The sequence below is a fragment of the Bufo gargarizans genome, chromosome 2, assembly GCF_014858855.1.
Source record: "Bufo gargarizans isolate SCDJY-AF-19 chromosome 2, ASM1485885v1, whole genome shotgun sequence".
NCBI lineage: Eukaryota > Metazoa > Chordata > Amphibia > Anura > Bufonidae > Bufo > Bufo gargarizans.
The window spans coordinates 307,019,673-307,046,628 of record NC_058081.1 but is presented as its reverse complement, the minus strand read 5'-3'; the positions used below and the strand labels follow the sequence as shown (position 1 = coordinate 307,046,628).

The window sequence follows — 26,956 nt, the reverse complement described above, 5'->3', positions numbered from 1 at the left end:
CATCTGAAACAGTTGCAAAATAGATACAGATCATGTGCTAGAAAAGACGCACTTCAAACTGTGAGAGATAATGCTTTAATTTTGGAACATATGGTTTATAGCAAGCTATGAAGGGCAGATGTGTTTCTTAAAAGGTTTGTTAGAGTAACATGGCTGCTTTCTCCAACAACGCCAGATTTGTCCATGTACTGTGTCTAGTATTGCAGCCTGGCACCTTTCACTTCAAAGATGCTGGGCAACAATACCACACAACTCAGATGTGATGCTGCTTCTGGAATAAAGCAGTCATGTTGTCCTAAATTCCCTTTAATCAGGGCTGCCATCAGGAATTTCAGGGCCCCATACAGGCAAGTTCTGTGGGGCCCCACAGGTGTCTAACCCCTTCCCTGCACATCCCTATATCCACTGATGTATCTTCTAATTTAGATGTTCTCTTTCCTCATCTGCTCTATTTGGACCAGACCGCCATGATTACTTCTTTCAGATATCACATCGCTGCAGAATTTGTTACACAGACATTTTAGATTCTTCACCATCATCCTCCTCACCTTCTTAACACAGACTTCCTATCCTGGTGTCCTAACAGTGTCATCCCGGTGCCATCCCAACTCTGTGCCCGCTGTGCTACATAATGGTCCCAAATACTATACTGTAGAAAAAATATCACCCTTAGTACTAATAATGCCCTCTATAATGCCCCTTAAATCACCCCATTAATAATAATGCCCCTTATGCCCCCAATTATAATGCCCCTATAGTGCCCCCAGTAATAATAATGACCCCTATAATGCTATCACCAATAATAATGCTCCCTACTGTATATTGCCCCAAGTACTGCCAGTACTGCCCTGATGGTGGCCCTGTCTTATATAGAAATGATTTGTCTGAATTGTTAATCCTTTCTAGACATAATGCACACTGCTGTGTCCGAATTTCAGCAAAATATGAATCCGCAAGATACACAAAGGATGACATTTATTAAGCACGTTGCACCAGAATTATGTCGGAAAATGCACCAAAAAGAAGGGTGTTTTGATTTGCGCCAAATATATCAACTGTTTTGTCCAGAATTTTCACCATAAATAATGCATCATGCCAGAAATTAGTTATAAATGTCAAATTGGGCGGGGCTATCAAATTGGCGTATATTACGCCTCATTTATCATCCTCTTATCAGCAGAAATGTCTCAAATTGTTGCAGACAAATAAGCCAGCTTATGTGGTGGTGTTTTGTGTAAAAAGTCGCATTTATGGCATAAAGATCTGACTTTTTGTCAAAAAGCCTCATTTATGAAAAGAAAACCAACTTGTCGTGGGAAAAAGTGATAGGTAAGGGTGGGTTCACATCAGCGTTATGTATTCCATTATGGCTTTCTGTTATAACATGGTTATAAAGGAAAATAACGAAATCCATAAGACGGAAGTCAAAATGGAAGTCTTTAAGAGGCATTCAGTTTTAATCTGTCATAATAGAAGTCTATGGGAATCATAACGGATCCGTCTGGTTCCCATTATGCAAGACTGAAAACAAAGTCCTGTTGACAGGACTTCTTTGTCCGTTCTGCATAATGGGAACCAGACAGGTCGGTTATGGTTCCCATAGACCTCTATTATGACGGAAAGCAAAACGGAATGCCTTTTAAAATTTTGCAAATCGAGAGAAATAGAGGGATAATAAAGTCACATTTTAAAAGTGGCGTGCACTTTTTAATATATGAGGTGAAACAAATCACCACTTTTGATTTGTAGTGTTAGTATTTTTTTTACGCTAATTACGCCATTATTGATAAATGTCCTCCATTGCTTTCATCTGCATTCCATATTTCTCACTGTCATCAACAGAGATGACTTTTCTCATCCACAAATATGGACAAGAAAAAGACTTGCTCTATAGTTTGTTAAATGGCCACAAAGATGTGCCAAAAATATGGAATAAAATTCGCAAAAAATTAAGAACGCACACCAAAGAAAAAAAAGGGTTTGCGTGCAAAGAGCCCTGATTTGAATTCAGTTGAGCTTTAGGTCCATTTTAGAGTTGTCTAAGGAATGTTATAACTCAGAATTTCATCTTATAATAAGCGACAGGATTAATAATGGCAGTGATCTTATATGGACCAATAAATCTTGAACCCAACTTCCAACTTAATGTTTCTTGTGGACAGCCACAAAGAATCACCCCCTCTTAGGTCCCAACCATTCATGCGTTTCCTGTCTGCCACACGTTTATACTTGTTGGCCATATTCATCAAGTTATTTTGAATTTTCTGCCATATAGATAACAATGATGATGAAAAACGTTCCTTCTCAGGGATACCTGAGTATCAGAACCAGAAAATGTGCCAAACTGCGGGTGAAACCAATATGCCCAAAAAAACGGCGACTTACCAGTGGACTCCTGTCTACAATTGTTTATGGCAAACTCTTCCAAAGACAAAAACGAAGACCACTCCTCCTGGTTCTCAGAGACAAAACATCTCAAGTAAGTCTCCAGACTCTGATTAGTGCACTCCGTCTGTCCGTTCGACTGAGGATGAAAAGCCGAATAAAAGTACAGTTGTACCCCCAGTCGACTACAGAACGCCTTCCAAAATCTGAAAACAAACTGAGTCCCACGATCCAAGACCACATCAGAGGGAATGCCATGGAGTTTCACAATGTTGTCAACAAACCCTTGTGCAAGTGTTATAGCATTAGGTAGGCCCGGCAATGCTATAAAGTGCACCATTTTACTAAAGCGATCAACTCCCACCAGAATAACTGTCTTTCCTGAAGAATTAGGTAGATCAGTGATAAAATCTATGGATAAGTGAGTCCATGGTCTGGATCAGGCATCCTCAAACTGTGGCCCTCCAGCTGTTGCAAAACTACAACTCCCAGCATGCCCGAACAGCCTACAGGTATCAGGCTACAGCAGAGCATTGAGGGAGTTGTAGTTTTACAACAGCTGGAGGGACGCAGTTTGAAGATGCCTGGTCTGGATGAAAAGGGCAACGGAAGTAAAGATCCGGAAGGCTGAGTATGTGTCACCTTAGCAAGTGCACATGTACTACAGGCTGACACATAGTCCTCAACACACTTACGCAACCCTGGCCACCAGAATCTACGAGAGATGAGGTCGGCAGTGGATCTTCTCCCACCGTACAGTGATGTTTCTCAAACACCTTGTGACACAACTCTGATGGCACAAACAGTTTCCTAGAGGGACAAGAATCCAGTGCGTCTCCCTGGGCCTCTAATACCTTCACCTGTAGGTCAGGGTAAAGAGCGGATATCACCACCCCTTCCGACAGTATCAGACTCGGATTTTTAAAATCACCACCTACAGGAAAACTACGTGACAAGGCCTCTGCCTTGACATTATTAATCCCAGGACGATAGGTGACAATGAAATTAAATCTGGTGAAAAATAAAGATCATCTGGCTTGTCTCGGGTTCAGTTGTTTAGCTGACTCCAGGTAAGCCAGGTTTTTGTGATCTGTGAACACCATGATCTCATGAATAGCCCCTTTCAACCAATTACGCCATTCCTCAAAAGCCAACTTAATGTCCAGTAACTCTTTGTTACCCACATCATAATTTCCCTCTGAAGAAGAGAGTTTTTTTCAGAGAAAAAGGCATATGGATGCCATTTACCAGGTGACGGGCCCTGCGATAAAACTGCTACTACCCCCACCTCGGACACGTCCACTTCTACAATGAAAGATTGTGATACATCCGGCTGCACCAATATAGGGGTAGAAGAGAAGCATTCCTTAATAGCAGAAAAGGCTCGCAATGCCGAATCAGACCACACTAAGACATCTGTCCCTTTCTTAGTCATGTCAGTTAAGAGTTTTACTATTGTCGAATAATTCTGAATACATTTTCGGTAATAGTTGGCGAACCCCAAAAAAACGGCATAAAAGCCTTCAGATTTTCGGGTCGATCCCAGTCCAATACAACACGGACTTCCTCTGGATCCATTCAACAACCTGAAGATGACAGCAGGTAGCCCATAAACTGCACCTCGTGTACAGCAAGAACACACTTCTCTAGTTTTGCGTACAATTTATTGTCCTTTAAGATCTGTAACACCTGTCCAATGTGATCCTGATGTGTTTCCGCGTCTGGAGAATAAATTAGAATGTCATCCAAATACACAACTACAAATCTCCCCACTAGGTGATGAAAAATGTCATATACAAAATGCTGGAAAACCGCAGGAGCATTGGTCAACCCGAAAGGCATGACCAGGTTCTCAAAGTGCCCCTCGGGAGTATTAAAAGCAGTCTTCCATTCATCCCCTTCCTTGATCCTAACCAGATTATATCCCCCCTTCCTCCATAAATCCAACTTGGAGAACACCTTGGCACCAATAATCTGGTTAAACAAATCGGGAATCAAAGGAAGAGGGTAAGGATCACGGACAGTAATCCAATTGAGTTCACGGAAATCTAGACATGGCCGAAGACCTCCGTCCTTTTTTTTTTTAACAAAAAAGAACCCTGCTGCCACTGGAGACTTGGAAGGTCTTATGTGTCCTTTAGCCAAACTCTTGGTAATATACTCTCTCATGGCCAGTCTTTCAGGTCCAGAAAGGTTATATAACTTAGATTTAGGCAATTTAGCTCTGGGAATAATATTAATAGGACAATCATATTCCCGATACAGAGGTAAATCCTGGCAACCACTCTCAGAAAACAGGTAGGCAAAATCAGATATAAAAGAGGGTAATGTCTTAGTAGTTAAAACAGAAAAATATGTATTCAAACAATTGTCAATATAATAATCACCCCAATCCAGAATCTGTTTAGCTTGCCAATCGATGGTTGGATTGTGCTTGCTTAACCACGGTAAACCCAGAACCACAGATGCAGGAAGACCCTCCAACACAAAACAAGAGATAAATTCTTGATGAAAGTCCCACTCTTAATTTTGATATCATGCATCACTTGAGATAAACACTTATGAGCTAGAGGTGCAGAATCAATAGCAAAAACAGAAATGTTTTTTCCAATGAACTCGGTGACAACCCGTGCATACGGACGAACTGAGCATCAATCAGGTTCACCCTGGCCCCGCTGTCGATAAACACCTCAATCCTCACAGTTTTTTACTCTAGCGCCACCTCAGCAGCCAGGAAAAATTGGGTACTACCAGTAAAAGACAAATGCACATTTTCTGACTTTGCTCTCACCCCTCCAAGAGTCAGATGGGAATTAAATGTCCCTCTTTTTTCTTTTTGCCGTTGAATGCATGGACATACTCTGATAAAATGTTCCTTTTGTCCGCAGAAAAGACACACTCCCTTCCTATTACCAGTATGCTTAAAAGCGGATCCAGGAGTAGCTCCCCCTAATTGCATGGGTTCGTCCCCAGACATAAACCCAGGAGTAGCTTCACCCAAAGTATCAGAGGAGGACGATACATCATGTGATAGTACGTCCAGAGAATGGGGGCCCCTAGATCTCTCTCTCAGGCATGCGTATAGCCAGAGACACAGCAGCCTCCAGAGACACTGGGGTTTCATGAAAGGCCAAGGCGTCCTTCAGCCGCTCTGATAACCCTTGACAAAACTGGCTACGGAGGGCAGGATCGTTCTACTCCGTATCCGTAGCCCACCTTCTAAATTCAGAGCAATAAATCTCAGCGGAACGATCACCCTGACGAAGGCCGCACAGCTTGTTTCGGCTAGAGAGGTCCAATCCGGATCATCATAGATAAGACCCAAAGCTTCGAAAAATTAATCTATCAACCGGAGAGACTGCGATCCGGTCGGCAGAGAAATAGCCCATGACTGCGCATCCCCCTTAAGTAAGGAAATAACCACACCGACTCGCTGTTTCGCATCCCCAGATGAGTGTGGACAAAGCCTAAAATACAGTTTGCACACCTCCCTAAACAAAATGAAATTATCAAGTCCCCCAGAGAATCTGTCTGGGAGTGCAAATTAAGGTTCAAGACAGGCCTGGTAACCACCACCCCCACAAGTATTAACAACCTGTGGTCTCTGCATCTGCAAGACGGTCGTGCGGAGGTCAGCTACCTCCAAAGACAGCCCTTGCAGCGGACCTGCCAGTGCAGCAATAGGATCCATGGCTGCACACAAACAATTTTTTTTATTGGTTGGCGGTTTATAATGTCACACCGAGCATAAGAGAAAGGGGGAAAAGGGAATCAGTCCTGAGAACTAGGGAAGGAAGATGGACACTTCCTAGTAAATCCCTAACCAAAATCCTGACTGACTACCAGTATGAACAGACTCCAAAGGTAGGTATGTTCATGTGCAGGAATACCTAGAGTCCTATCTAGCCCTATAGGACCCCTGTACTAATTGCAGGGACGAGACTACCTGTTCCTCCAAAAGGAGGGACGAACAGGAGTCTCCTTCAGGTCTAATACAAACAATAGGGAAATGCAATACACAGAACCCAAACAAAATACAAAAGGGAAAGGAAAGACTTAACTTTAAAGAGGCTATGGAAGCACCAGGAACTCCACCGAGATCCACACAGCAGCAATACACTGGCACAGAAGCTGAAGCTATAAACCGCACAGCATAGTGGGAGAAACAACTATAAATAAGGAAGGTTAAATGACCACATAGCAACACCTGAGACAACACAAACGCCTATTGATCCACAAGGAAAACCTGTCAGATAAAACTACCTGTTGTCAGTCTCACCGATCTCCTGCCACCTGTCACGGGAACGTCCGTGACAGCTAGGCAGTACAGTAGATGTGCGACCTCTACATGGTGACAGATCTTTAGGCATTGGCAGTCCATTTGAATGTCAATGCCTGTAAAGAGCATGATTCCAGCAGTAATTTTATCCCAGGTAATTGTTGGCTAAGAGGACATGTCAGCTGACCTGTCTGTTTTACGAAATCATTTTAATTCCCATGCAATAATGATTCTAGAACTTTTCTTAGAACTCTGTGTTGGTCTGTTCCTCACTTATTACTACTAGAAGTTTTTTTTAATGAATCTGCAACTGTTACCAATTGGAGGATTGGGGGGGGGGGGGGGTCCCTACACAGCCTGACACTGGCAGCACTGATTAAATATTGGCAGAGTGTGCAGGAACCCACTCCAACTACCCTATCCACAGGATAGGTGATAAGGATCTGATCAATGGCTCCCCACTGATCACAGGAATGAGGTGCCAGAGTCCCTGGAGTGAACGGAGTGGTGGTCACATATGAGCATTGCAGCTTCATTCAACTTTCTAGGACTGCGAAAAGGAAATCGAGTTTTGGCTATCTGTGGCAGTCCTATAAAGCTGAATGCAGGGATTCAACCAGTTCCCTCCAGTTCTCCAGATCTGGTTGTTAAAATTACAACTGGATCGGTGAACCGTGTTACCGACAGAGTCACGATCCGGTGCTCTGGCGGCAGCAGGGCAGCTAGAGATTTAACTTCCATTGCTTTGAGCGCCGCTGATAGTTTAGCTCCTTAGTTGGGTGGTATGTGTGTGCAGTGTATATATGGTGTATTTACGGTATGCATGTGTACCATGTATATGGTGTATTTATGTGTGTTGCATATATATGGTGTATGTACATGTAAACATGTGTCGTGACGCCGCGTGTCCGCCATTGAGTAGGGAACCTCTTGTTGGAACAGCAGCATGCATGTGTGACTGTATTACTCTATTATTGCAGGGGAAATAAAATGATTCAGTAAAACAGACATGTTAGAAGTGGTGACAGGTCCTCTTTAGCTAACAATTCCCTGGTATATTAATATATAATGGGGATAGGGGATACATTCTTATGATGCAATTCTTTTTTGCTGGAGTGCTCCATTAAGAATACAGCAATGGTGATGACTGGTTCTCAGTATTACCCATTAGTGCTGTTCTAGAGAATGTCTATAGTTACATACATACTGGCCAACTATGGTTTTCTACTTTTGCAGGCTCAATACTTTGGGCAAATTAGTCTTGGGACTCCTCCACAGAACTTCAAGGTGGTCTTTGACACTGGATCTTCCAACTTGTGGATCCCATCCTCTTTCTGCATCAGTGAAGCATGCAGTAAGTTGTACAATATATACTAAAATAATTTTGATATACCAGTAACTAAAATAGAACTAAAAAAATTAATTTTGTATCCTTTCCATAACAATCTTTTTTATACAGTATATAAGATGTATGGGTTATGGTACCTGGGGGAGGGGATACAAGCTGAGGTGCAGCATGTGGTGGAGTTTTCTAAATTATTTGAACAATAACTGGTAAAATGATGGATAGGCACACTACATCTGAAGTCAAAGACCTGAATATCCTTAAATCATTTATTAAAATTATATGAAAATATCCCTAAAACAATGTTATTCCAGTTGCATGCAATCTATATAAAACCAAACATAAAATACAACTAAACATAAAATACTGGATGTGCAATTTGAATATACAGGTGAAACTCGAAAAATTAGACTATCGTGCAAAAGTCCATTTATTTCAGTAATGCAAATTAAAAGGAATTGCATTAATGCAGCTTAAAGTTAGAATTTTGTGAAAAGGTTCAATATTCTAGACTCAAAGTGTCACACTCTAGTCAGCTAATTCATCCATACCCCCTGAGCAAAGGGGACCTCAAAATTGTGACTTTGGGGTTTCATAAGCTGTAAGCCATAATCGCCCAAATTATACCAAATAAAGGCTTGAAATATCTCGCTTTGCCTGTAATGAGTCTATCTCTCATGTTAGTTTCACATTTTAAGTTGCATTACTGAAATAAATAAACATTGCACAATATTCAAATTTTTTGAGTTTCACCTGTATATGCGTCTGCACAAATGTGCACTATGGCATTACTACTATCTTGATGGTTGCTATTAGTTACTCTAGCTCAATATGTACCACAGCCATTGAACATATATGGTCATCAAACATCCACACGTTGTATGGTAGATGATATTATCACACAATATGTAATATTAGTTGATAGATGGTAAATATAATTTATTTAAATAGTGTCATTTATACTCTAAAAATCAAACAGTCCAGCTCTATAAGTATATCACTATTTCTTGGTAGGATTTTGATAACTCTTAATGCCGTTTGTATTTGGTCGGCAGTCACTTTCAAATTACTGACATTCTTCCTTTGATAATACAGACATTGAAGGGGTATTATCATCTTAATGATCACTGTTAAATCTGTTAATGATTTAACAGTGATCATTTTTCTAAATATATTTCATTAACAAATCGCCACCCCTTAGAAGAAAATAAACCTATACTTACCTGACTGTTGTCTTCCGTCTCCCCTGGTTACGGCCACCGCTCTTCTCAGGAATCGCGGTGCGCAGACGACTTATTTTCTTCTCCCGGCCGGCCGCGCGCTGTACTGAACACGCACACCGAGTCCGCGCATGCGCCCTGGTGACTTCTTCCTGGCAAGTATACTATACTGGCCAGGAAGAAGTCACCAGGGCGCATGCGCGGACTCGGCGTGCGCGTTCAGTACGCGGCCCGGCTGGGAGAAGACATCAATGAAGATGGAGCCCGCCCCCTGCCGAGTGTCGAAACCAGGAAGTGGACGGCGCGCTGGGAGCAGGTAAGTATAAAACTGCGTGTTGAGAAAACCCCTTTAATTCAGAGAGGTGGAGGTAAGTAGTAACCAGCAGCAAGACCACGTGGGACACCACAGCTGATACACCACTATCCACCAACGAATGAGTACATAAATGTTGCTAATAGCAAACATATCAAAGGATTAATGTCTGTATTATCAAAGGAAGAATGTCAGTAATTTGAAAGTGACTGCCGACCAAATACAAACGGCATTTACCCTAAGTTCACACCTGAGCGTTTTACAGCGCGTTCCTACGCGCTGTAAAACGTTCAACAAGGAGAAACCAATGCTTCCCTATGGGAATGGTTCTCACCTGGGCGTTTTACAGCGCGTACGATCGCGCTGTAAAACACCCGACGCTCAAACAAGTTCTTGAGCTTTTTTGGGGCGTTTTGTCGCACGTTCCCGTACATAGATATTCGGGAACGCGCGACAATGTGTGTTCGCCTGTCTCTGTATGCGCGATTGTAAACGCCGGTACAATCGCGCATACAGAGCGCTCCTTTCAGAACGCTCAGGTGTGAACCCAGGGTAAGAGTTATTAAAATCCTACCAAGAAATGGTGATATACTTATAGAGCTGGACTGTTTGGATTTTTAGAGTATAAATGACACTATTTATAAATAATATATACCGTCTATCAACTAATATTACATATTGTGTGATAATATCATCTACCATACATCGTGTGGATGTTTGATGACCATATATGTTCAATGGCTATGCTACATATTGAGCTAGAGTAACTAATAGCAACCATCAAGACAGTAGTAATGCCATAGTGCACATTTGTGCAGACATATATATAGTCAAATTGCACATTGATGGAAAGACAAACATTCAGTATTTTATGTTTAGTTGTATTTTATGTTTGGTTTTATATAGATTGCATGCAACTGGAATAACATTGTTTTAGGGATATTTCTATATAATTTTAATAAATGATTTAAGGATATTCAGGCCTTTGACTTCAGATGTAGTGTGCCTATCCATCATTTTACCAGTTATTGTAAATTTTTGTGTGTGGCGGGGTGAAGTCACAGTGATAGAGCACCTTAATCCAGGGTAACCGGAGGGTGAGCCGCTTTCAATAATATTGAAGTTTTTAAATAATTTACTTTATTTTTTCTTTATTGTTTTACTGTACAGTTTGTGCCCCCCATAAGGTCATACAAAACCTTTAGGGGACATTTAACAGTGCATTTTTTTTTAAATGTATTACTAATTGCTGACATAGTAGTTCCAGTTACAGACAGTGGCATGCTAGGAGGCTCAATCCGCCCCGGGTGCCAGCTGTCAGGGGGGTGCTAGAGTTGCCAGAAGCAATGAGCGCTTCCATCAATACAGATGGAAGCGCTCATTGCTGGAGAGCTGGGAGCTGCAGTCCTGTCACTCACTGACCACTCAGCTCGCTCCTCCCCTCCTTCAGGCTGGCAGCTCACAGAATGGTGAAGCAGGGAGACTCCTCCCTGCTCCACCTTTTAGCCTGCATGCACAGATCGCGCTGCCAACCTGTATAGGAGGATCCTGCAGCCTGGGAATCTGCCTAAGCTCCTCCTACACAGTGCTGCAGAGAGATCTGTGTCTGCAGGGGAGAGCTGGATGTGAGCTTCAGGAACGGGGCAAGGTGAGTAGGTACTGTTTTTTTGTTTTATTTTTTAACACAGAGGGAGCACATAGAGGGCATTACTACCATAAGGAGGGCAGAGAGGGCATTACTACTACGAAGGGGGCACAGAGGACATTACTACTATAAAGGGGTCACAGAGGGCTTTTGTACTTGAAAGGGGGCACAGAGGGCATTACTACTATAAAGGGGGCACAGAAGGCATTGCTACTATAAAGGGGGCAGAGAGGGCTTTACTACTGTGAAGGGGCACAGTGGGCATTGCTACTATAAAGGGGGCACAGAGGGCATTTCTACTATAAAGGGGGCATAGAGAGCATTACTAGTATAAAGATGGCACAAAGGGCATTACTACTATAAAGGGTCACAGAGGGCATTGCTGCTATAAAGGGGCCACAGAGGGCATTGCTACTATAAAGGGGCAAAGAGGGCATTTCTGCAATAAAGGGGGCATAAAGGGCATTACTACTATAAAGGGGACACAGAGGGCTTTACTACTGTGAAGGGGCACAGTGGGCTTTACTACGATGAAGGGGCACAATTGGCATTATTACTATGAATGGGCATAGAGGGCATTACTACTGTGAAGGGGCATAACTGTTATGAGGGACAGAGTGGGCATAACTACTATGAAGAGGGCACAATGGGCATTACTACTGTGAAGGGGGCCCAGAGTGCATTACTAATGTGAAGGGGGCACACAGAGGGCATAACTACTGTGAGGGGTATAACTATTATGGGGGCACAGAGTGAGCATTGCTACTGTGAAGAGGGCACAATTGGCATTACTACTGTGAAGGGGCCCAGAGTGCATTACTAATGTGAAGGGGGCATAGAGAGGGCATAACTACTGTGAGGGGGCACAGAGAGGGTATTACCACTGTAAAGGGGGCACAGATAGGCAGGGCTGGCGCCATCCATAAGCAGAATAGGCCACCGCGTAGATCGCACCCTTGCTGGGGGCGCAGGCGCTCTGGAGTCTGGCTACCAGTGGCGTTGCGAGGTGGGTGCGGCCGGTGCGGGCCGCATCGGGTAACACTAGACCCAAGTTCCCAACACCACCACAGCCCCCTTGTACTTGTGTCGCTGATCTGATCCTGTAGTTGCCGGCTGCGCGGGCATGAGTTCAGTCACTTCGGTGCACAATCCCGCGAGACCCATGACCCCCCCGAGGTGAGTCTCGCGGGATTACACACCGCAGGACGGGATTGCGCGCCGAAGACCCTGAACTTAACTGAACTCATGCTTGCGCAGCCAGCAAGTACAGACTGTACAGGATCAGCGACACAAGTAAGGGGGGGGGGGGGGCAAATGACATAATGGAGGGCAGTGTGGGGGCAAAATTACTTAGTGGGGGGCAAATTACATAATGGAGGGCAGTGTGGGGGGCAAACAACATAATGTGGGGCAGTGTGGGGGGCAAATTAATGTGAGGCAGTGTAGGGGAAAATTACATAATGTGAGGCAGTGTGGGGGAAAATTACATAATGTGGGGCAGGGTGGGGGTAAATTACTTCATGTGGGGCAGTGTGGGGGAAAATTACATAATAGGAGGCAGTGTGGGGGGGAAATTACTTAATGTGGGGCAGTGTGGGGGGCAAATTACATAATGTGGGGCAGTGTGGGGGGCAAATTACATAATGTGGGGCAGTGTGGTGGGCATATTACTTAATGTGGGGCAGTGTGGGGGCAAATTACTTAATGTGGGGCAGTGTAGGGGGCAGTATTACTAATGAGGGCATTCTAGAAGGGAATTACTATTGGTGGGACTATGAGGAGCACTATTACTATGGGGGCACTATTATTACTTAAGGATAGTATTTGTGGTATTGGGGCCGGGGCACAGCAAGCAGCAGGATAACACTGTGGGGACTCCAGGTTGGGGGATAATGATAGAAAAGTGAGGACACTAAGATGTCTGTGTGTCACACTCTGCAGAGACGAGGCGGCTGAGGGAAGGGTCCGGACTGAATGGAGAAGATGATGACAGAGAAGATCTACATTGGAGGAGACGTCACCTGGAGGCCATGGATGTGAGAGGTACATGCTGCTGTATATGTGCAATGCTGCTATTTTATGTTTTGTATATGAGAAAATGTTTACAATTAAAATGTTTTTATTAAATGTTCTATTTTACTATTCTTATTATTTGGTTGAAAGGCTGATTGGAGGGAGGGGGGAATGTAACGGGACTGCTGAAGAATATCTAAAATTACCTGGTCAAGTAAAATGTTGCATGCAACAATCATTAAATAGGTGGCAGACAAAAAAGGGGCGGGTCAAAGGGTATCGTCAATGGGCGGAGTCAAGGGGGGTGTCAAAATTAGCTTTTGCCTAGGGTGGCAAAAATCCCTGCACCAGCCCTGCAGATAGGGTATTACTTCTGTGAAAGGGGCACAATGAAAGGATAAGTACTGTAATGGGGGCACAATGTGGATTTTATTAGGGGGCACATATCTAGATATAACTATTGTGAAGGTTGTATAATGAGGGCAATGCTATTGTGAGGTGGCGTAGATACGCCACTGGTTACAGAAGAGAATACAGCCCTCAGGGAGGTTGTACAGGGCTGTACAACCTCACTGCAGAGCTGATCTTGGTCTGCTAAGACACAGCAGCTTGTGCAGACTCCAGGCCCCCAGCAATAAGAAGACGGGTGGGACCGCAGCAGGAAGTGGTATTGCCGTTTCCCAATCTCTATACAAAGCTCTCATTGAGAGATGGGAAAGGCACGGATACAGGGGCGTAGCTAATGGCTCATGGGCCCTGGTGCAAGAGTTCAGCTTGGGGCCCCCCTTTGCACAGACAGTGAAAAGCTGTCCCTGCTTCCCCTATGGGGAGCCCTGCTGTGATTCATTTAGAGCGCAGTTGCAGTCTCTGCACTGACATTTTAAAATGTCCATGATGCAGAGATATGTGCTGACCACCAAGACGTGGTCAATGGGCGGTTGGCAAGTGGTTAAGTAAATAAAGACAAGAATCAGATCAATGTGTCATCATTTATTCTCAGGTGTGCATGAAAAATTCCATTCTTTTCTATCCACTTCCTATCAGCATGGTGGGAGAACCTTCTCAATCCATTATGGCACTGGACAACTTGTTGGTATAACTGGTAAAGATACACTCCGGGTAAGAAAAATGTTTTGCCTTGAGAGCTATACACTGCATAGATACTGTATGGATCTGTGCCACAAAGCATTAACACATGTTTTGAGGATCCTTTTAGATTCAATGTAACATATGGTGCCTATGGTAAAAAAAAAATATGTGTGGCTAGACCATAATCAGATGCCTTAGGTACTAGTTTACAATGTCCTATATAGGTCAGTGTCATGTAAACCTCTTCTGATGTCATTATAAAGAAGCATAACCTCGCCCCCTACTGTTCTGTATTTGGCAGTTCTACTATTTTCTCTTTTTCATGTTTAAAACTTGAACAGAATAAAAAAAAAAAAAAAAGAATTTACAAAAAAGTAGCATAATTCAGAGGGAGGATGGCATGAGATGTATGTCGGGAGGACATAATCTGTGTCTACCCAGCATTACTAGCCAGTAGATACTATTATGTGCAGTCTGCGCTTGCAGGACAATACATTTTTTCATAATGTACACTACAGTAATGTCCTTGTGGCACTCCACTGATATGTAGTACTTGGAGTAGGGTTCCCATCCCTTACTTAAAGTAAATGAAAAAACTCCAGCAAAAGTGCAGGAGTTTTTTCATTTACCTTAAAGGGGCTGTTCCACTTCAGCAAATGGCATTTATTGTGTAAAGGAAGTTAATACAAGGCACTTACTAATGTATTGTGATTGTCCATATTGCCTCCTTTGCTGGCTGGATTCATTTTTTCATCACATTATATGCTGCTCGTTTCCATGGTTATGACCACCCTGTAATCCATCAGCGGTGGCTGTGCTTGCGCAGTATAGGAAAAAGCACTAGCCTATGTGCGCTCCCTTGGTCCTGGCCACCAGAAACGCCAGCACTTTTTCCTGTAGTGTGCAAGCACGACCACCGCCGATGGATTACAAGGTGTCGTAACCATGGAAACAATCGGTGTATAATATGATAAAAATATGACTCTAGCCAGCAAAGGAGGCAACATGGATAATTACAATACATTAGTAAGTGCCTTGTATTAACTTTCTCTACATGATAAATGCCACTTGATGAAGTGAGACAACTCCTTTACAGCACATTCCTAAACTGAATTTTAGGAAAAACGTAGGTTCTGGCCTATTCTTGTCATTATGCTTTCAAACAATCAATCTCTAACCAGGATTGTTATAACTAGCCCAATTTTACTGATGCTCCACCATGGTTTTACATTTATATCTATGATTTGTGCCATCTGCTTCTATGGTAATGTGTTGTCTGTTCCCATGCAGATCAGTAACCTGACAATTGATGGGCAGGATTTTGGGCAGTCAGTCATGGAGCCAGGCAGGACTTTTTTACTGGCACAGTTTGACGGAGTGTTGGGTCTTGGATACCCTTCACTTGCTGTTGCTAATGCAGTCCCAGTGTTTGACCGGATAATGGAGAAAAATCTAGTGAATAAGCCAATATTTTCCTTCCATTTGAATAAGTAGGTATAAAACGATAACATTTAAACACACTGCAACTTTTATTCTGTATTTTCAACTCACTGTCCATTGTTTCACAGAGATGACAATTTTGAATATGGAGGAGAACTCATAATAGGGGGGATAGATCACTCTCTGTACAAAGGCCCAATTCACTGGATTCCCCTTACGAATAAGGGGTACTGGCAAATACGACTTGATAGGTAGGTATTCGTACAAGTGCACTATTAGTGCTCATTCAGACAAGCATTTTTCACTTCCAGATAGCACCAGGACTAAACAGTGACCCATAACAGTCAATAGGCCAAAATACATGTTAGACCATCCGTCTGTTCAGAAAAAATAGCAGCAGGAACCACCTTCTTTCATGCTTGACTGGTGCCCTTCAAGTCAATGGGTCAGTGAAAAAAACAACAAAGAAAAACTGTTGGCACAATAATGCCATCTGTTACTCACTGATGGTTGCTAGGAGCTGTCGTGAAAAACTGACAACGTATACCATACAAATGCAGCATCTGAGACAGTCCTGATTCAATACGGATGGAAAATAGAGAGACTATAATGGCCGCGTTTTACATTGTTAGGGCTCGTTCACATGACCGTTGCTGTCCCGTGCCCGTGCTGTGAACTGCAAATTGCAGTCTGCAATGCACAGGCACCTTCCGTGGGGCAGGCACATGGTGATCGCAGACCCATTCACTTGAATGGGTGCGCGATCCCTCCGTTCCGCAAAAAGATAGAACATGCTCTATCTTTTTGCGGTGCGGAGGCATGAAACGGAACCCCAGAGTGCGTCCGTAGTGTTCCGTTCCATGCTTCCGTTCCACACCGTTCCGCATCTCCGGATTTGCAGACCCATTGAAACGAATGGGTCCCCATCCGTGATGCGGAATGACAACGGAATGCGCAAATGCGGTCCGAAAATACGGGAACGGGGAGGGACACCATCGGTCGTGTGAACGAGCCCTTAGTCTGAAGAAACCCTTAGAATGTTAGAATTCACAATGATTTGGGTAACATTCCTGTAAAGATAATGCAAAATGTCTAATAGTGGTACATTACCTAGACTTGGCCAGAATTTTTTTGCATATTTTATTATTCAAAAATTCTTCCATCCTGAATAAGGACGTTGAGCTGAGAAGAAGCCTCTGTGATGAATGGGGGTAAAACATCTTCAAGATTTTTAAACACGTCTGGTTGATTTTGGTTTACCACGGCTACATGTACGCACAAGTAGAACCTATGAAAACATACTACAAAATGTATAAAAACTTTGGGGGTCATTTATGAGCAGATATACACCACTTTTGTGGCGTATATCTGTCGCACATTCTGTTGCAGCAGAATCTGCGACTTCGTCCCAGCTCATGCCAGTTCCAAAAACGGGAGCATGGCAGGGAAGGAGAGCGGTCGGTAGGCCCGTCTTATTCATCATTTTCAACACCTGTTTTAGGTGTAGAAAATGGTCTAAATGTAAGACAGCTCGGAAGCTGGCAAAGTTATTTAGAGGCCGGCGCCTCTTCATACCTCCGGCGGATCCACCACCACCAGCACAGGGGCTTATTAAGACTGGCATCTAAAACGCTAATCTTAATAAGTGTGCCCCTTTATTTTGTTATTTGATTCTAGACATACTTTTGGATTAACATCATTCTAACGGTTTTAATGCGTGTATTTTGTTTTCGTGCAGTATCAAAGTTCATGGAAAAGGAGTACTTTGTCCTAATGGATGTGAGGCTATAGTTGATTCCGGCACTTCCCTCATTACCGGGCCTAGTGCTGATGTAAAAAAATTGCAGAAATTCATTGGAGCTACACCCTTGTTATATGGAGAGGTAAAAACTTGACTTTTTGAAATGTCATTGTCATTATGAGGTTAATGTCATTGAACTGTTTTGCATCCCAGTGTGCCTATATGGCTTTTGTCTCAAAACACACTGGTAAGTGGTCAAGATGCCTACCTCAAGAATCCCACCTTCCAATATTGCCACTTACGGTACCTTAAAAGACATGGCATTGTGGGTCACATGCCCAGGGGTGGACTTTCAGTTAATGGTGGGAGTATCAGGTACTTATGCACCTGGCCGGTGGCCGCAGGTGCACTCCTAAAATGAACAATATTGTGGTGCCATGTTTCTGCAGAGTTTCATACTGCAATCCAAAGTACATTAATTTTGCAGTGGAATCCACATTGAAAGCCACATAAGTTTTCCATTGTATGAACATACCCTATGCCTATGTCCATAGGTAATGGCAATGCTGTGTTGTCCCCCCCCCCCCCCCCCCCCCTCCAGATTCAATGTAAAATTTGTAGATTTTGCAGCAGATTCACCATGGAATTTACGGCAAATCCTGCAATGGTTTTTCCACCCATGTGGACTTTCACTACTATTGTTGAACCCTTATGACGACAATAACAGTGATCTGATACTCATGTATGTATTGTATTTTATAGTACTTTGTAGACTGTAGTCATATATCCAGTCTTCCAACTGTGACATTCACCATTGATAAGAGAGACTACACCATAACTCCTGAGCAGTATGTAATGAAGGTATGTACACTGACAATATTATATGCTGTAGGTAACACACAGTATGACGCCATAATACTTTCTTAATGCTTTCAGGAGCACGCAGGAAATTCACCTCGGTGCTTGACTGGCTTCCAGCCCATGGACTTGTCTGCAAAATCTGGACAACTATGGATCCTGGGAGATATTTTTATGTCAAAGTTTTATAGCATATTTGACCGGGAAAATGACAGGGTAGGATTGGCGAAATCCCGCAAAAAGAAACATAGACTTAGTAATATGGAAACCACAGGATCCTTCAATTTGTAAATGTTCCAGCCACAATTCCTAGATGTTATATCATGAAGGAAAACTATCACATTCATTTTATCATGTGAGCTTCACTGTTCTTTACAGATGCAACATATTATAGCAATTTCCCTGAGTCATGGAATGAGAATTTTTATATGCATACGTTGCAGGAAATATATTAACACTTATGAAGAGTGAAATGGGGGGGGGGGGGGCAGTTGCTTATAGCAACTAATGACTTTACTCCTTTTATCCTCTAAAGCAACTTCCGCCACTCCAGCTGTGGTGAAACTACAACTCCTAACATGCTCCATTCACTTCTCAGCCAAGTAAGTGTGCGTGCTGAGAATTGTAGTTTCACCGCAGCTGGAGTCCGGAGGTTGCTGATCCCCACTCGAAAAGCTCTTTAAAAAATGAGAAATTTTGAGCAAAGGCTTCACTTATCATTTGATATGTCAAACCATGGAAATAAACTCTGTACCTTATTTGCCTATATTGTGCACCTATCTTAGAGAAATACAAGTGCTACAATGAGACTAAAGTGAAGTGAGTGAACAAGATTATATGTAACATAAGACATGCAGTGGAATATTTTGGTGGTTTAAAATGGTTCATATCATAGTAACAAATGTCGTATTTTAAGTGGATACTCAAATAAGTCATGCTAGAACTTAATTGTATGCATCAGGTTTATAGGTGTAATATAATAAAACATTATATATATATATATATATATATATATATATATATATATACACATTATAAATAAAGACGAGCTAAATTTTACTAAAAAAGTCGCTTGGTGACGAATTACTTCGATTTTTGTAAGTAGCAGGTGCAATGACAGGGAGCTGCTATAGTGCCGCCCCCGTCATTGTACCCCTTAGATGCCACGTTCATACATGATCGTGTAAAAACAGTGTAAAATTAACAATAATAAAAAAATGTAATCAAACTTACCGCCTCCATTTGCTTGCAACGGGCCGGACACCATGCACGGGATTTCGGCCGAGATCTTCAATCAAGATGGAGGCTGGCGGCCCGTCGCGAGCAAATGGAAAATGTAAGTTTGATTTTATTTTTTTACACTATTTCAGGTTAAATCGATTCGCTGACACGAAATTCGGCTTCGAGGCAAATCAAATTTATCCTGAAATTCGGATCCAATTCCACTTTGTGGGATTCGCTTATCTCTAATTATAATATATAATAATACTGAAGGAATTATTAAAAGATCTTGACATAGTACCAAGTATAACTATGTAAGTTCACCTATTTTATCTTTCCAATTTTTTATATTATAATTGAAACGACACTTAGTTCATGTTAAAAATACCATACCAAATGGCATCACTTTCTAAAACCACTAGACTTCACCATCACTATATTTTACTTATATTAGACATGATTTTCTCATGATTCGTTTTGTATTTTCATCTGTAAGATCCTCTTTGCAATATTTCTTTAAATACATTTCTACGTGTTGTGTCTTAACATCGGATTCACGCCCCTGACAAATCTCCAAGGTGCAAATGACACCCAGCATATCAAATATTAAGCTGCATAAACTTAACCAAATTGGAGAATTTGCATTAACACATTCATTTTGGACTGCAGAATAATTTTCCACAGGCTGCATATATTTTTTTCATTCTTCTTTATGTCTGTTCAGAAATACAGAATATTTGATTATGCAACAAAGCTATAGACATGAGATGGAAATCTACCTGCTGATGCATTGATGCAATCTGTCATATGATTGCAGTTATGACTGATACCACTACAAAGATTTTACAAAAGTCATCAAATTCTTCTTGAAGGCAGGAGAACAAGTGGCAAAAGCATCATCTACTATAACTTTCAGTCATCTGCAATCAAGCAACATTCCCTATTGCAACCAGTTAAAGGGTAAAAAACACAGTAGATTACAAAAGCTACAAACTTGGCCAAGAGTTATGTCTTATGTCAGATTTAGATAAATGAAATTTACTCTCTATAATTAGTTTTCTGGACTTTGCAGGGATATTAGGGATTCATATCAGATTTCTGTGCCATATTAATATATAAATATTACTTTTCACTAGGGAGATGGAGGAGTTGTGACCCCTAACTCACCTACAGTAGCACTGGCACCTGGCTGCCCTGACGTCCCTAGACGGGCTGCTAACCCATACGCCGATCATGTGCCCCGTCCCTGGCCTACCCTGAAATAAACCCTAGGTAGTGAGTAGGGCGGTTGGAGCACTAGTCCTCACCACTGACACCTAGGGTAACAACAGGGAAAGGACAAACAACACAACACAAACAGGAGATCTGACAGCACCAGTTCTAACAGCTCCACAGCAACAGTTGTCCCAACTCCACCTGAGTCCAGAATAGAAGATCTGGAAGGAAGGTCTATATCTGGCAACAAGAAAAGCAGAAAGGGAAAATATATAGTAGCTGGGAGTGGCTGACAGAGAACAGCTGAAAGGAAAAGCTACAGATTCCTAAATGGGACAAAAAGGATCACAAACCTAAGCAGGAAAACCTGGACCAGAGTCTATTCCCACCACTAGGTCATGGAACGATCTCTTGAGAAACTGAGCGAGTAGCCACCCACTGCGACCTTCTGACCCCAGGCACAACAGGGTCAGCGATAGGTCGTGATCACCCGCTTGACAACATAGCAAAGTAATCTGTCATGTACATATGGAACCTTGTGTATTAGTCATGGTCAGCTGCCTGGTTAAAGTCAGCAGCATCTTCAAGATCCATGTTGGATTTGCCCAGTGCAAAACCTACATGTGAACATAATAAAAAAAAAGAATGCATGTGTTAATGCAAATTTAGAGGGGGGCAGGGGTTGGCAATAGGGGCAGTCACTCCCCCTAGATCATCCGCAGCATTAAATCCTGATACCATCACTCAAGTGCTTTGATGAAACCAACCAATGTGAGTGCCTAGACTAGTCTACAGCAACTGTGGGGCAAACCTGACACATCAAGTGTGAACAGTACCTGAGGGTTACATAGTGGCATAGAGTGTGTGAAGAGTGTGTACTGTGTGAGGAAGGCACATGTGATGGGAGCTCATCCAAAGAGTAGCAGGAAGAGTACAAGTGTAATATTGACCTGACCAGTGATGGCCAGTTCGCATTCTTCGCCCGCGAACATATGCGGGCTGCCATCTTTTTTCACAAGCCCTTACCTGTGCTGTGAGCTGGTCTGAAAACAAGTGCGGTCACCGGGAGCAGGCAGTTCCGAGAACAGCCAAATGAAGGCCCCCGGTGGCTGTTCTCGGAACTGCCTGCTCCCGCTGACCGCACTATCTGCGTCCTCCGAATCTGCTCCTTTCTTCACAGTTAGATTGCCGTAATCTCGTGATGCGCGGGCCCTGCGCATGCGCAGTTCCTTCCCTGAGGCTGATGCCAGCAGAGGGAAGGAACACTATACCGGCACTGCACATAGGCGAGCTCACGCATCGTGAGATTACGGCACTTGTTTTCAGACCGGCTTGCGCACAGGCACAGGTAGGGGCTTACCTGTGCCTCGCCGGACTTGTGAAAAAAAGATGGCAGCCCGCATATGTTCGCGGGCAAAGAATGCGAACTGGCCATCACTGGTCCTGAGTACAGCCAAGCTGTAATAATAATAATATAACATGAGCCACAGGGAGCAGCAAGTAAGGAGGTGTGCTGAGGTGGAGACCAGTGATCTGCCCCAATCCAGAATAGGATACAAGTGCAGTGCTGGGACTGTAAAGCACGCACACCACACCAGAATCGCAATCAATGGGACTACTGACAAGAAGAAACCCATCCAGTGAGAGCTTTATATTATTCCTATATATATAAGTATATATAGTACATATACACTCACCTAAAGAATTATTGGGAACACTTGTTCTGATTCTCATTAATGCGATTATCTAGTCAACCAATCACATGGCAGTTGCTTCAATGCATGTAGGGTTGTGGTCCTGGTCAAGACAATCTCCTGAACTCCAAACTGAATGTCAGAATGGGAAAGAAAGGTGGGCTACAACAGCAGAAGACCCCACCGGGTACCACTCATCTCCACTACAAATAGGAAAAAGAGGCTACAATTTGCACAAGCTCACCAAAATTGGACTGTTGAAGACTGGAAAAAAGTTGCCTGGTCGGATGAGTCTCGATTTCTGTTGAGACATTCAAATGGTAGAGTCCAAATTTGGCGTAAACAGAATGAGAACATGTATCCATCATGCCTTGTTACCACTGTGCAGGCTGGAGGTGGTGGTGTAATGGTGGGGGATGTTTTCTGGGCACACTTTAGGCCCCTTAGTGCCAATTGGCCATCGTTTAAATGCCACGGGCTACCTGAGCATTGTTTCTGACCATGTCCATCCCTTCATGACCACCATGTACCCACCCTCTGATGGCTACTTCCAGCAGGATAATGCACCATGTCACAAAGCTCGAATCATTTCAAATTGGTTTCTTGAACATGACAATGAGTTCACTGTACTAAAATGGCCCCACAGTCACCAGATCTCAACCCAATAGAGCATCTTTGGGATGTGGTAGAACGGGAGCTTCGTGCCCTAGATGTGCATTCCTCAAATCTCCATCAACTGCAAGATGCTATCCTCTCAATATGGGCCAACATTTCTAAAGAATGCTATCAGCACCTTGTTGAATCAATGCCACGTAGAATTAAGGCAGTTCTGAAGGCAAAAGGGGGTCCAACACCGTATTAGTATGGTGTTCCTAATAATTCTCTAGGTGAGTGTATATGTAGTGACACCCTAGCTTTGTATTGAGACTCTTATTTTACAGACATACGGTATGTTACTGTAGATACACTATATGGACAAAAGTACACCTTAAAGGGAGCCTGTCACCTCCATATGGCCATATACAGCGCTTACATTGCCCTATAGCACACCTATATATGAATGTTATGGTACCTTTGTCTTTGATTGGTATGCAAATGAGCACTCACAAGTGCCCAGCATAACTACTGCACATGCTCCGGCGAACGCCGCAAAACCAGCGGCAATGTGGCATTTGCCGGCGCATGCGCAGTAGTTAAAGCGATGCAGTGCCCACAATGGGCATCACAGTGCGCATGCTCCGGCCCGGCGAGGCAGTGCACAGTCGCGGGATCTCGGCCTGACCTTAGGATGACGCAAGGGAATAGGAGGGCGGGCATATGCAGAGGCTGGGGCGGGGGAACAATGAAAAAAGGCAGGGCAGCCTGGGCACCAACACAGTGAAGGCCACCCCTGGGCACTGGCGAGTGCTCATTTGCATATCAATCAAAGTTCGTTTTTCCAGCTTCTGCAAGTCTAAAGACAAAGACAAAGGTACCATAACATTAATGTATAGGTGTGCTATAGGGCAATGTAAGCGCTGTATATGGCCATATGGAGTTGACAGACTCCCTTTAATTACAGGTGTATATAAGCATGCACATCAGACATTTGAGACTGGTGTGAAGGTTCACCCTGCAGCAGGACAATGATCCTTAGGCCCCTTTCACACGGGCGAGTATTCCTCGCGGATGCGATGCGTGAGTTGAACGCATTGCACCCGCACTGAATACCAACCCATTCATTTCTATGGGGCTGTTCACATGAGCGGTGATTTTCACGCATCACTTGTGCGTTGCGTGAAAATCGCAGCATGCTCTATATTCCGCGTTTTTCACGTAACGCAGGCCCCATAGAAATGAATGGGGTTGCGTGAAAATCGCAAGCATCCGCAAGCAAGTGCAGATGCGGTGCGATTTTCACGCACGGTTGCTAGGAGACTATCGGGATGGAGACCCGATCATTATTATTTTCCCTTATAACATGGTTATAAGGGAAAATAATAGCATTCTGAATACAGAATGCATAGTAAAATACCGCTGGAGGGGTTAAAAAAAAATAAAAAAATATTTAACCCACCTTAGTCCACTTGTTCGCGTAGCCCGGCATCTCCTTCTGTCTTCATCTTAGCTTTTTGTAGCAACAAGGACCTTTGGTGACGTCACAGTCATCACATGATCCATTACATGATCTTTTACCATGGTGATGGATCATGTGATGACTGATGTCACCACAGGTCCTTGTTGCTACACAAAGCAAAGATGAAGACAGAAGGAGATGCCGGGCTACGCGAACAAGTGGACTAAGGTGAGTTAAATATTTTTTTTATTTTTTTTTAACCCCTCCAGCGCTATTGTACTATGCATTCTGTATTCAGAATGATATTATTTTCCCTTACAACCATGTTATAAGGGAAAATAATACAATCTACAGAATAACGATCCCAAGCCTGAACTTCTGTGAAGAAGTTCAGGTTTGGGTCACCAAACATGCGCGATTTTTCTCACGCGAGTGCAAAACGCATGACAATGTTTTGCACTTGTGCGGAGAAATCGCGGGTGTTCCCGCAACGCACCCGCACATGTTTCCGTAATGGCCGTGTGAAAGAGGCCTAAGGGTCCATTCACACGTCCGCAACAGTTTTGCGGTCTGCAAATTGCGGATCCGCAAAACACGGACACCGGCCATGTGCGTTTCGCTAAAGCAACACTGGAGTGGCTTAAAGGGGTTGTCTCACTTCAGCGAGTGGCATTTATCATGTAGAGAAAGTTAATACAAGCCACTTACTAATGTATTGTGATTGTCCATATTGCCTCCTTTGATGGCTAGATTTATTATTCCATCACATTATACACAGCTCGTTTCCATGGTTATGACCACTCTGCAATCCAGCAGCAATGGCCGTGCTTGCACAATATAGGAAAACGTTCTGGCCTCTCTGGTTGCTGGGACTGTAGGAGCTCACATAGGCGGGTGCTTTTTTCTATAGTGTGAAAGCACGACTGTTGGATTGCAGGGTGGTCGTAACCATGGAAACGAGAAGTGTACAATGTGATGGAAAAATGAATCCAGCCAGCAAAGGAGGCAATATGAACTATCACAATATATTAGTAAGTGCCTTGTAGTAACTTTTTCTACATGATAAATGCTATTTGCTGAAGTGGCACAAACCCTTTAAGATCTCTTTACATGGGACGAAACAGCAGGCAATTGTCGGGAAGCAAGCGTTCCACAGTATGAGGAGCAGTGATCGCTAATGCCATCGCTCTTCCCAGACTGACAATTTTTTTGCCGACAGCAGATGCTGCCTACATAGCACAATCTGCTGCCAGCAAACAATAATGTTTGTGACCGCATGAATGATCTTTTACCCAATGAACGTTTTGCTCATTCATCAGGTAATTGTTGGCACATTTACACTGCCAGATAATCGCTAACGAGCATTCCTATGAATGCTTGTTGGTGATTATCTGCGGGTAGTGATGGCCAGTTCGCAGTGTTCGCCGACGAATACATGCGATCTGCCATCTTTATTCCCAAGCCCAGCGATGCAGAGGTAAGTCCTTACCTGTGCCTGCGCCGCGAGCCGCTCTGAAACACATGCGGTCACCGGGAGCAGGCAGTTCCGAGAACAGCCTTCATCGGACTGTTCTCGGAACTGCCTGCTCCCGGTGACCGCATGTGTTTCAGAGCTGCTCGCGGCGCAGGCACAGGTAAGGACTTACCTCTGCATCACCGGGCTTGGGAATAAAGATGGCAGATCGCATGTGTTCGTCGGCGAACACTGCGAACTGGCCATCATTGTCTGCGGGATTCTCGCCCTGTGTAAAGGGCCCTTTAAGGGGAAAGCCCAGACCTCTGTGGCATGACTTGAAGAGTGCCGTATACAAACACAACCGATCTAACTTGAAAGAGTTTGGAGCAGTTCTGCCTGGAAGATTGGGAAAAAATGTCAGTGTCTAGGTGTGCCAGGCTAATAGAGACATACCCCAAGAGACCTGCATCTATAATTGCAGAGAAAGGTGACCAAAAAGTATGGAATTTCAGGGGGTGAATACTTATGCACTTTAACGTTCTATGTCTTTTGTTTTAATTACTGTGTCACATTAAAATATTTTGCACCTTCAGTGGTAGACATGATGTGTAAATCAAATAGTATTAACATCCAAAAAGTTCATTATAATTGCAGGTTGTAATGCAACAAAACAGGAAAAACAAACAAAAAGGTGAATGTTTTTGCAAAGCACTGTATATATAGTACTATATGTGTGTAATATAAAGGTCTTGTAATGAACAGTAGGGGGAATCACTACATGCATAATATAAACTATATGGACAAAATTAATAGGACATCTAAACATTACACCTATAGGAGCTTTTATGACATCCCATTCTAAATCCATAGGCATTAATATGGAGTTGGTCCTCCCATTGCAGCTATAACAGCTTCCTCTCTTCTGTAACGAACCTGGGATTTTTTTATCCCATTCATCCAGAGGAAAATTGGTGAGATTTATGAGG

At 43.3% G+C, this 26,956-nt stretch overlaps 1 protein-coding gene across 1 annotated transcript in view; it reads left to right on the top strand.

Moving 5' to 3' along the window:
• LOC122925799 (cathepsin E-A-like) overlaps window positions 1–19,086 on the top strand; it is a 28,157-nt gene extending 9,071 nt beyond the window's left edge. The window contains exons 3-9 of the mRNA XM_044277157.1: window positions 7,901–8,018; window positions 14,201–14,319; window positions 15,580–15,779; window positions 15,858–15,980; window positions 17,468–17,612; window positions 18,233–18,331; window positions 18,407–19,086. Of these exons, the coding sequence (XP_044133092.1) occupies window positions 7,901–8,018; window positions 14,201–14,319; window positions 15,580–15,779; window positions 15,858–15,980; window positions 17,468–17,612; window positions 18,233–18,331; window positions 18,407–18,619 (1,017 nt within the window). The 3' untranslated portion in view covers window positions 18,620–19,086. The remainder of the gene's footprint in view (window positions 1–7,900; window positions 8,019–14,200; window positions 14,320–15,579; window positions 15,780–15,857; window positions 15,981–17,467; window positions 17,613–18,232; window positions 18,332–18,406) is intronic.
• Window positions 19,087–26,956: the final 7,870 nt, after the last annotated feature.